At 44.7% G+C, this 12,436-nt stretch overlaps 1 protein-coding gene across 6 annotated transcripts in view; it reads left to right on the top strand.

The window, feature by feature from the left end:
• Nucleotides 1–12,436, top strand: part of RIGI (RNA sensor RIG-I) — a 506,425-nt gene that overhangs the window by 345,782 nt on the left and 148,207 nt on the right. For all 6 annotated transcript variants that reach the window (XR_014970743.1, XR_014970727.1, XM_085634941.1 and 3 more), the window contains one exon: nt 4,338–4,508. Coding sequence is in view for 4 of the 6 variants with exons in the window: in XM_085634941.1 (XP_085491067.1) it covers nt 4,338–4,508 (171 nt within the window). In the remaining 2 variants the exon portion in view is untranslated. The remainder of the gene's footprint in view (nt 1–4,337; nt 4,509–12,436) is intronic.

Genomic DNA, 12,436 nt, shown 5'->3' with positions numbered 1-12,436 from the left:
CTTTTTTACTTTTTTACTTAGGGCAGCGCCACCAGAAGGCTTGCGGCGCTGTCCAACCCCCAAACGTTTGAAAATGAAGCCCTGATTCCTTAGTGTTACCTAAACTCGTTTAACTATTTAAAAAAAAACTTTTCCGAATCATTAATTGGGTTTATTAGTTTGTTTTTAAAATGCGCTTGAATGGCCACAGACCTTCAGACTTATTGAATCTAAGGGTCTGCAACTGGTAAAACTCTTTGTACATGAGGCCCTTAAACATCTGTGCACCATCCAGAAGGCCTGTGACTGAATCTGCCTTCACACTTGTTGTGCCCCCAGACACCGGATACCACCACAGGACACAGCAGGTAAGTCTTTAGTATTTATTAGTGAGAACAACAAGCCATTGCTCCTCTCCTCTCACAACAGATGAGAGGCACCAACTGACAATCATAGAACCCCCCACACACAAGTACTATGGCAACACATAGCGGTTCTATAAAGAACATTGAACAAGCATATCTAAGTACAACATATTACCAACCATATGAACAACTCCCCAGATAAACAGTTCAAAACCCAGGGATGTGGAATTATGTAAACATCACGAGAGGGTCAGAGCCATTTGAAACTGAAAGAATGGATCGCTTACAACCAATAAATTGAGTAAAATAACCCATCCTCTCCCAATAAAATAAAATGAGAAAACTTTGTTGCGAATGGCAAAGGGCAAAAACACACTCCGCAACTCCGATCCCAACTGCAAGGGAACAAATGAGTAGACAAGATTCCTCACGTAAGGAAACCTACGTACGTTGTGAAGATGGGGCTAAAAACCCATCTTTCGGCAGACTCTCTTGAAAAAATTGTGGGATTCAAGCACAAGATCAAAGTTAAGAAAGACGCTATACCGGTGAAGCATAAGATCAGGTCTGTACCGTTTAGCCTTAGGGGAGATCTTAAGACAGAATTGGATAGATTGCAGAATTGTGGGATCATTTAGCCTGTAGAATCCAGTTTGTGGTTAAGTCCATTGGTTGTCGCCCGCAAACGGAATGGTGAAATACGTTTGTGCATCGACTTGAGAAGTCTAAACAAAGAAATTTGGGTTGATTCGCATCCACTTCCAAAAATTGATGACCTGTTAGAAGAATTGGGGGACGCAGAATGGTTTTCCAAGATAGATCTGGCCTCTGCGTACCATCAAGTTATGTTGGATGATGAGTCTCGCCACTATATAGCTTTTAATTCCCCTTTTGGTTCTTTTCAGTTTTGTAGGATGCCCTTTTGTCTCGCCTCTGTGGCTTCCGTGTTCCAACGCATAATGCAGACAGTGCTTCAGGATGTAAGGGGTGTTGTCATCTTTCAAGATGATGTGCTTATCTTTTCTAAACATTTAGATGACCATGATAAGGTTTTGAGGACTGTGCTTGGTATTTTTGACAAAAAGGGAATTGTTGTTTAAAAAAATAAATGTGAATTCTGGAAGAGAGAAATAGAATTTCTGGGACATTTTGTTTCTGCTAAAGGTGTCAGCCCGAGGCCAGGTCTGGTGAAAGCAGTTGTCGAATGCCCATGTCCAAAAAACAAGGATGAGTTACGCTCTTTTTTGGGGCTGTGTGAGTTCTATTCACTTTTCATACCTGATTATGCCAGTAAAATGAAGGTCCTTTCTAATATGTTAAGGACGAATGTCACTTTTGAGTGGGATGTGAACTGTCAAGAGACATTTGACTTGGTCAAGTCAGAAATAGTTAATGCAAAAACCCTTAGTGCTTATGACCCAGCTGTTCCCTGCACCATTACAGTTGATGCTAGTAATAATGGTTTAGGGGCAGTTCTTACGCAATCTTCAGGTGTGAGTGAAGTTACCATCAGCTATGCTTCCATAGTACTGCGTGATCCAGAGCTTAACTACTCTGTGATTGGGGGCAGGAAATTTGTCATCCAAACTGATCATAAGCCCCTTGTATACATTCTGGGGGGAGAACGTCTCAAATATGCCATGCCTCGTATTGCACAGCTGACTACTAAACTTTTACAGTGTGATTTTGTGGTTAAGCACATCCCAAGAAAGTAAAATGTCAGAGCTGATATGCTGTCAAGACTTCCTTCAAGTGAGGATGATGTACATGATGTGGATGAGGACATGGAGGACTGTTTTATTGCTTTTGTCGATGCGGTTGAAAATAAGGCTTGCAGTGAGATTGAATGGAAAGAGGCGTTGAGTGAAGATTCTATTCTTGAAAGAATAAAAGAATATATTGTGAAAGGTTGGCCTAGAGAGAGGTGTGTGTCTCCTGAAATTCAACCTTTCTGGAAAGTTGCAGATGAACTGTCCATTGAAGATGGTGTCATCATGAGGGATGGTAGGTGCATTCCTCCTCTTAATGTACGTACCACGTTGGTTGATTGTGCACATGATGGACATCTAGGGGCAACTATGACAAAAAGGCGTGTCAGACTGCACTATTGGTGGCCTTCTATGGACAAGGACTTCGAGTTAAGAGTCAAGGAGTGTGTTGTTTGTTGTGGAGCAGAAAAGGGTTTGAAAGTAACATTGAACAAACATATCTAAGTACAACAACACTACATCTCACACAACTGGGACCCTCCTCTCATCCAGATTGCACATCAGTGAAAAACAAACCTTCCAATAAAATTAACAGAGGGGTAAATCTTTGAGCGCCCAGGGACCCAGAAATTATGCGTAGGATCCGAGTCGGAGTGCAGAATCCATCATTTCCGAATCAGAAATTTTTTAATTACCTAACTTTTCATTCAGCCTTTCTGCTGAAAAAGTTGAAAACTGGAGCAGTGACAGAGAAATGATGGATAGAGTGACGGTCTCACATTCAGTTGGAGTCTTCCAGCCCTTGCTAGGCTTGTCAAACACCTGAAAGTTTTTCCATGGTAAGTCTGCAGAATGTCTTGTAGGTGCTTTATAAAACTCCAAAATAATAAATACATTTCTCAATAAATTAATACTGTGTTGGATCAGGTTGACCCACAGACATAAACTGAAAATAACACCTGACAGGAAGCAACGCAAGACACAGCGCCTCTCCAATCCTCCACAAGGAAGCAATACAGCGCCAAGGAAGGCTCCATGAAAGCACACTGAACAACGAAACAAACAGCACCAAAATATCTGATACGTAAAACAGGAATCTATGACACACTTGAGAAACTGATAGTGCCCAAGTGCATCCGGAGGAAGGGTCTCTTGACATCTCAACACATATAAAATACACTCTGATGCACAGCACTCTGACCACTTTGTACACCTATGCTGCACTCAGGCACATGGTACTCTGAACAGTGTGCTTCCTGTGTTCGCCAGGCGATCCGCCGACATCGTAATCAGGCCCTTAATGTAAAAGAAACTGCTCTGGATGTTTCAAAGGCAAGCATTTGATTAAATACCAGTATGTGTTTTGAACCCGGAAGTTTAAACCAGGAACATGTTTAGTAGTGAGACCTCAGGAAAATCACTCAGTAAAACAGTTTAAATTAAAGCCGCAACCCAACGAGTGAATGTTGGAGGGCATTACACCATAACCTGCATGTCCTGGTGTTTAAAGGGAGAAAACTCCCACTGTCCTATTTTAACGACAGATTTATAATTCCAACACCCATGCAAACAGGAGTTCAGGGGTTTTACTTCTAACACCAAAAACAAAGATTCCAACATCTTAATTACGATCCATACCTTTGATAACAGTAAGCAAAATAGCTCACAGATTGAAACTTTTTTCTAGCTAAATTCCGTAACCCAGCTTTGATATAGGCATGTGTGTATTTATAATGTGTTTAACGTGTATCGTGCATCTGTTTTATGTCCACTGCATTTGAATTTGTTGACAGTATCACGCAAATATCCATTTCGCATTAACAGATTTGCATCGGCAGTAAAAGCTATCAGCGGTCCTTAAATTTCACAAAAATAACTTGTTTTATACTTGAGTTTAGCATCATATTGCACTATATAATATGCTTTTCAATGTTGACGGTGGTATTTCAATAAAAACCTTTTGCAATCAAATTGAAATAACACCAACAGCTTTGACCACCAATTCAGATACCACAAATATACCTCAGTTTGCTTGATCCGTCAATACCACTGAAAAGTTCAAATATTGAAGATATGCATCTGTTTTCAGGTATAAATCAAAAGAATCAATAAATACCATTCAGCTGTGTGGCAGTGGCAGCATGACCTTATAGCGCTAGGTTTAAATGCCTCGTAGCGCTGGATTTAAATACTCCATTTCAAATTTTTGACGTTTTTTGTAATTTTGCTGGGTACTGGGCAAACTCCTGAAATTAATATTCCTTTTCAATCTTCAATACTTTAGGCATGACCCTGCCAAGTCAGAAAGGCGTGCTCGATTCTTTTAAAAGCAGCGACAACAGCAAGATGCTTATAGCGACGTCAGTGGCTGATGAAGGCATCGACATAGCTCAGTGCAACCTGGTTCTTCTGTACGAGTACGTGGGCAACGTCATCAAAATGATCCAGGTCCGAGGTAAGAGGCTAAATGGACTTCAGCAGTCGGAGCTGGTGGTGATTTATCACCATACTTTTATGGCAAAAACTGCGGTATGCGTGTCTATTAACATTTCATTATTTACAGTTCTAGTTTCTTCTATATAGTCATTTTTGTGCGTTTCTTTCAGCAAAAGGTCTATGGCTCCCAAGGACCCACTGCTGTTGAAGTATGAAGGTCATTGTAAACAACTGTCTTACGAAGCCACTGCAAATTGTCACAAGAGGCTACCAGATTTCAAAAAGGCTTGCTGTTTCGGGATGGGGAGCCCCCACATGGCAAAACAGAAGATTGCCCTGTGGCTTTGAAAACTCTTGCTCCAGAGAGGCCTTAAGCAGCATCTAGTGTGTGCAGTTTAAAATTTTAAAGAAAAGGTGAAGGTCAGAGCCTTCAAATGTGAGGGGCAGATTCCTTGGCTATCTTAAAAAACCCCAAGTGAAGCTTGGTCGCCATGTCTGATCTAGCTTAACAACAACCTGTAATAACTGTATAAAACGCATGTCACTTCTTACATCACTACTCATCTATATTATGGACATGGATGGCATCAGAACTTCACTGTAATTATTACCATTGAGTTGAGACTTCACAATAGTAATTGCCAGAACTAGCAAGCCCTGTTCAAGATTTTACCTTCACACTTAGAAACTATTCTGTAGGATTTCTCACCACACGTCGTGCAGCCTCCTCCAGCAGGCCGGATTCGATGAGGGTTTGCCGGATTGCCTTTCTGTGAGGGTCCGGTCACCCTCTGGAGCTTTTACACAAAAGTTCACCAAACTTCTGGAACTTCTTCGCAAGTTGAGGGTCCAAAGTGTCCACAACACAATCCATGGGTCTGTAATCTCCAAGATGGTCCCTGAAAGGTTGGGAGCACAATTCCCATAAGGCACCTGGACAACACCCTTAAATGTCCACTGGTTACACTCCAGGCAGGGTACTCTTGGTGGAGTTGAGGCAGGTGAGATCTGTTAACCTGTAGCTTGCAGGTAGTCCACTCTTTAATCCGTTTGAAGCAAGGTACATCCAAAGGGCTGTAGTTCCAGATAATGCAGCAGGCGCAGTCAGTCAGAATGCAGGGCCTGGTGGTGCAAATCAAGTTTCGAGCTTGACAATCCTTCTTCTTCTCTCAGTTTTAAGCAGCACAGCTGAAAGGCTCTGCCCCTTTCAGATACTTATTCACTGTTCTCTGGGGTCAAGCAGAAGGGCACTCCTGTCCAGTGAGGTGCAGGGCAACACCCCAGAGCATGACCATTTTCTCCAAAGTGTGATGCAATGGTCTCCCAGAAAACCCTATTCTTCCAAAATTCAGTATTGCTGAAGCCTCAGCAGAGAAACATAATATAGCTAAACCAACCTCCAGGATGGCTCATTTCCATAGCTCCTCTCCCTCCTACATCTGCAAGCTCCTTCCTTAAGCCTACCATCTGTCTAGGTTCAGAGTGGTAGGGGGTAGATAAACCTGGCTGTCTCTTTCTACCTTTAAAGCTGAGGTCCCTCTCCACTGCTCTGGCATTCATGTGGAGCAGGGTTCTCTTAGAAGAGATAGCCTTTCCTCCCTGGGTGCCACTTATCACTTCATCAAAGCAGCCTGGCTAATCCCCAAAACACTGACCAATCAGGGCAGACCACTGGAAGGCTGAATTTTGGTTTACAGACAAGAAAGTCTTATAACTTATTTGTGTACATTTTAGGATAAATTCAACAACAGCATGTTGTTGGATTTATCAATGCCATTATCCCAAGTCCTTGAATGATATTTTTCAGTTGTCCCTTGCGGTAGTTATAAATTCATAAACTATTGCAATGTTAATTTACGTGGCTGGGAACTACAATAGGGAAAATAAAATGTCAAATTCCTCCAACACCAGGGCCAATCAAACTGCTTTTATAAGGACCCTGCCTATACCTATGTGACCACCCCCCCCCCCACCCCTCGTACACCTAAGAAAGGCTCCTAGCACAAAATTCGATTTGGGGCAGCACTTTACTACAATGAGGGAAGTGAAATGTGCAATTTCTCTATCCCCAGGGCATATAATTCTAATTTTATAAGGGTCCTCCGTATAAATACCTGACCCCCCCCCCCCCCACACACACACTCCTGGGACAGCTAGAGGAGACTCTGGGGGTGCCTAATATGCCAAAATATTGTACTTTATACATTTTTAAGTGCCACGAAGACCAAAGTCGAGTTTGGGCACAATTTACATTTAAAAGCAGTTCTGCAACACAGGGCTGCTTTTGAAATGACCTCAGGCTCTTGGCAGTGCACACATGCAAGTGCAGAAAGGGCTGCTGACCTCTAAACTGACATGCCCAATTATTTATACTAGGGACTTAAAAGTAGTTTTAATCTCCCTGCCCTAATATCTACTATGGTCTTATAGGGGATGTCATGCCAATCATAGGGGTACCCTCACCCATAGTGTACCCCTAGTGTGTTTAGGTGTGTTCACTGTATTCTAAGGGCCTCATTACAATGTCGGTCACAAACCAAACCAACTGACTCCTTGTCTGAATCGGTTCCAACCGACTCGCGTTCGGCGTGTCCGAACGACCGATTACGATGCTTCTGAACACCGTTCAGAAAGTCTCCCATTGCCTTCAGTGGGAGCCTGTGTTCGACCGACAACACAGGCTCCCATTGAAAGAAGGGGTGGTTGCGGAAAACGTTGCAACCTGTGGTGGGCACCCCATGATGCCTGCCACACTGTGCATGGTATTAAAGAGGGGTCCCATGGGTACCCCCACAGCCTCCAACCGGAGGCCCCTGGAGGAAGGGGGGCCTGCTACGGGCCCCCAAAGTCAGTTTCCGACATTTGTGTCGGACAGACCGATTCGGAAAGGCTGTTCAAATCAGACATTTTAATAAGTCGGTCGGAAATGCGGTCCATAGAGCTGTACGATTCGACTTCGACCAGCTCAGAGTTTCCAAATGCCGATCTGAACAGATTCAGACTGACCGAACGATTGCTTTCCGACCGAGAACATCGTAATCGGTTGGTCGGAAATGTTTCCGACCGAGTCGGAAACATAGGTTCATACACGGTTTAGGGGAATCCAACTGCCACTCGGAGCCTTTACGACTGACAATGTAATCTGCCCCTTAGTGTTTTCAGTATAGCCCTGGGCCTGGTTAGGCAGAGCCTAGGGGCAGTCAGAGTCCGTTACCATCAGCAAAAAAATTGGGTTGCCCGGGCACAGAATGACTTTGCAACAATACTCAACATTTATTCTATGTATCTGCAAACAGAAGATATCTTTCATAAGAAGCAACAGGAATCCAAGTATATAAAAGGCTTGAGGAAAAGATTGAGGGACCCTGTTTCAGAAGAACTAAAATACAACCTACTAATGATATGAAGATATTGTTTTTCACCTTATAGTAGTGTGATTTCGTAAATTGCCTCTGGCCTTGTTCCTCTACACGGACCTCCAATATCCTTATAATGTACAGTAGAGCTAACTATATCCGACATAGCTTATGAAATTCAATATGTATTTTCTAATAGTATTTCTGTTATTAATAATAATAATAATTATAACAATAATGGTAATGGTAATAATAATGTAATGCTCAATCAGTTTTACTTGTTATCACAAATGTTGACAAGGCCTGGAGGCGAACTGCATTCATTCCACTAGGGATCTCGGGAGACTTTGAGGTGGCGAACAAGTTGCTTATCTTTGGTAACGCTCTTTCTGGTAGATACTCTATCCAACTGCAGATTCCTTACCTGTAGAGTATCCCCAAGTGCCTGACCGGATCCAGAGAATGTTATAGCAAAGCTCCTGCATGTCACCAGCTGGTGCTCTGTGGCTCCTTGGTGACTCTGTCCCACCCCAGAAATTACAGTGCTGAGCCCCATATATCTGCCATACCAGCATGCTGACATCAGCTTGTTAATCTTCCTTTTCTGCCCTCAGACTTGGAGAACTTCTAACAAATTGCAGTTGATAGTGTGCCAAAATCTAAGTTGGTACCCTATTATGATTTCTGGAGTCCACTCCAGAGAACGGAGAGGTGGGAGGTCAGAGAAAAATCGGCAGTTAGAGTATTCACCAGAAAGAGTGTTACTGAGGATAAGTATCCTGTTCTTCTAATGGATACTTCGAACCACAGATTTCTTACCTTTAAAGTAGATACCACTGCAGTACCTTCCCAAGGTGGAGGGCCTGAGGAGGGGACTCAGGTTTGGCAGTCTTGCAGGACTAAGTCATTAAAATGGCCATCCCTTTGGACCTTACTGTCAAGGTAGTAGTATCTCGTGAGTATCAACGCCTATGTCACAGTCTGGCAGATTTCCAAAACCAGTATTTCCGATTTGCTAGTCCCACAGTAGGAGCCTTGGCCCTAGTGGAAAGAACGTCATGCTTTTTGACCGGGTGGGGAGTGGGGGGGGGGGTTGCTTCTTAGCCAGCATGTAGCAGATTTTGATGACGAGGACTGCCAATTTTGACAAGGTCTTTTCTGCACCACCTTACCTTTCTTTGCACTAGAGAATCCCATTTAGAGATGAACATCCACGTAACGTTCTTTCGTGTGGTTGATACACAAAGCCCTTTTACTGGCGACATGCGTGCATAATGAAGAATCTGCTGTGCATCTGCACAAATGGGAGTCAGAAGCAGGACAACGTCTGTATACAGAGAACAGCAAAAAAAAATACCCTTTTGATCCGTTAGTACGTATTCAGACGGTTTGACTATGCCTCTGCACATGTTAGACAGACGCATAGTGGCCTGAACGGGACTCTCCTTCAATTAATCGGAAATATGTTCCTCATAGATGCTGCAGTCACTCTGCATGCCGACTAGTTGCTCATACATTGCAAAGTAAACAACCAAGACTGGCAGTCAGGTCGGGAAAAAAAGTTCCCTTTTTTAATATCTTGTAAATTTGCACATAGGAGAGTGATATATAGTAATTTTATTGTACTTCTTTTAGGACATATGCTCATCATGAATGCAGTAGTCGCCTAGCATGATGGCTAGCTGCCCATATATTGTAATGCAAATAACTAAGACAGGTAGCCATGCCGGGAAAAAGTTCTTTTTTTTTAATAACTTGCTATTTTGCACATAGGATATCCTAATCCACTATCCTCTTTTTGTTTTTATTTTACTCATTTTAATATTCCTAATTTTGGAAGTAGAATGGCACTTGTTTTGCCCGTTTTTATGCTCACTTCTTAATTATTGTACTGTCGAAATGGTTTTAGATGCTCAAATATTTTCATGGTTTTAATGATGAAAAGGTTTTAATTAACCATGCAAATAAAATAAATGTTGAAACTTTTACGGTCGAGCAGATGGAGAGTCTTCTCTTTCGAAGGATGAGGTGGCGCAAAAGTTTTTGGCAGTGGAATAGATGATCTGATGTGAAAAGGTGACATAACCAAGGCCACTGCAATTAGGCAATTTTGCATCTGCTGTGTTTTCCGCATAATTAGGGATTTGCCAAATAATTCATCATCTGTTGCATAATCTGCAACCTATAACATGAAATGTTGTTTCTAGCTCAAGCTGATAAAAAGTTACTAAATACATGGCAGCATATGTTTCTATGCAGTGAAAGGCCTTTCACAAAGGTTGACTGGTCATCTTTCTGTTGCTTATTGCTGCATTTGGGTGTCGGGCTGATACGAAAAAAGTGAAACCTTTGCCCAGATAATGTTAACATGTGTAACGTGTAGAAATTACAAAATGTGCTGCATCATTCCGCATAATGTGCCTTTTCCTTCTGCATAATTTAGTAAACTCTCACACATAATTTGGTCAATTTAGTAAACCCTCAAACATAATTTGGTCCACCCCGCCGTATAATTCCAGTGGTGCATGTCATAACTTTGGGTAGGAAGGCTGCCCCAATTTGTCTGGGAAAAAAGTGGTTTAGGGTGACGGCACTGAGAACACCTGTCATTCACTCATGCAGCCCGCAAAGGTGACAGCAATCAGGAAAACTGTTTAGAGCACCAATAGACGCAGTGAGCTGTTATGCTTTGGCTCAAAGGACATGCACATAAGAAATGTCACCACTAAATTCAATTTCCATTGTAGCATGATGAGCGGCTTCAAGGCAATGTGTGATGCAAGCCTTTGATAAAGTGCATCACAATAGGTGAATCTGAAAGATGCTATTAGTTATGGATTACTTATCTTAGAATGACCCCCAGGCGTCAGACTGGATCTGGAGACATTTGTTCGTTGCAGTACCCTTGCACGTTGGTAGGTGGCATCATTCGACTCCACGTCTGTCGTCGGCGTCGTGATCACCAGGATGGCGTCACGGTATCTACTTAGATGCCGCCCGTGCGCGCTGACGTCAGTTCTTTCTTTTTCCGCACCAGCCAGCGCAGATCCGGAGAGATCGGTACCTTAGTCACTTTTTAAAAACTGTTTGTCGACTTGTTTTCAAGTTGTTTGACTCCTGGTACACAGGGATGTCACATCGGTGGACCGGCTTCAAGTCGTGTGGCTCCTGCCAAAAGCTGATGTCGGTGTCGGACCCACATCTAGTGTGCCTCTGGCGTCTGGAGCGCGACCACGACCCGAAGTCGTGCTCTGACTGTTGGGCCATGGCCCTAAGTCTTTAGCGGGAGCGGTCCCGAAAGCTTCTGGAGGCCTGGCATTGCTCCAGGCTGCTCGAGGTCCCAGTCGAGAGAGAGGTCGTGGGAACGGTCGCAGAGCCATCAGCACCACTCCTCTTCTTCGTCTGCATCTAAGTCGAAGCACAAGGAGAAGCACCGTTACTCTTTGCCTTCTCCCCGTCCGTCGGCCGACGAGACACGGGATGTGGATGGTTGTCTTCCTTTGGCTCCGCCCGCGGAGCCTGCTGGGTCGGATCCGAGTTTTCTCTCCTTTCGGGGAGCCGGAGGGATCCCTGCCCAACTTCGTACATTTTACGAAGCTCCCCACTACACCTTCGAGCCCTGCGGACTCGGTTGGGGGTTCTAGGCCTTTGCCTTTGGCGGCTTCGGCCCCAGCACCACAGGGCCCCCAAGGAACAAGGCCTGGATCTGGATTGGCGCCGGTTGACCTGAATACACCTACTCCATCGCAGAATCTATTGACGAGGACACCTCCGACGCTGTTCGGGTCCCCAGCCTGCCTCGACCTCAGCCTCCCCCTCAACCTAGATACAGAGTCAGACCGGTGTTGACTGATGCCGGTACCGGCATGACCAGCAATTGTGTGCCAATTTTCTATCCTGGCGCTTCCTTTCACCCTGAGTGGCAGCCAGAAGAGGGTGAGGAGGACTGAGAGGGGTCAGACCAACTCGAAGATCTGGACTGGAGAGAGGAGTTGGGTGATGCCAGTGGTCTGGATGCCACCCTAGACCTTGGCATGCTTTCTCCCCCTACCGTGGCTACGGAGTAGGGAGCCTCCTACACTGTGGTGTTGCGTGGGGCGGCTGAGGCCTTGGGCCTTGAGCTTCCTACTGTGGCAGTCAGGAATAACCTCCTGACTGAGGTGCTTCAGCCGGCAGCCGCCTCTTCGGAGCCCCTGCTGCCATTCAATGAGGGCCTCACGGACATCCTTCTGGGCACTTCGTCCAAGCCCAGCACAGGGGCTTCTGTGAATAGGATGATTGCCCGACACCACCGCCCAGCTCCGGGCGACCCCATTTTCCTCTCCCAACATCCTACCCCTGAGAGCTTGGTAGTCCAAGCCTTTACTTCCAAAGGCTCGTTCCCTACTGCTCCCCCAGGGAATCCAAGAAGCTGGAAAACCTTGGGAAGAAGATGTTTTCTTCCGCCGGCTTAGGACTGCAGTCGGTAAACACTGCATGTCTCTTGGGCCGATACACCCACTCCGTGTGGGATACGGTTGAGCAGGTGCTGCCACCGTGCCCGGAGGAGGCCTGGGCCACAATCTCCTGTGTGGTTGCCGAAGGGAGAGAT

The sequence above is a fragment of the Triturus cristatus genome, chromosome 2_1 (assembly GCF_964204655.1).
Source record: "Triturus cristatus chromosome 2_1, aTriCri1.1, whole genome shotgun sequence".
NCBI lineage: Eukaryota > Metazoa > Chordata > Amphibia > Caudata > Salamandridae > Triturus > Triturus cristatus.
The sequence above is the reverse complement of the archived record's forward strand: the minus strand, read 5'-3'. Positions and strand labels throughout refer to the sequence as shown.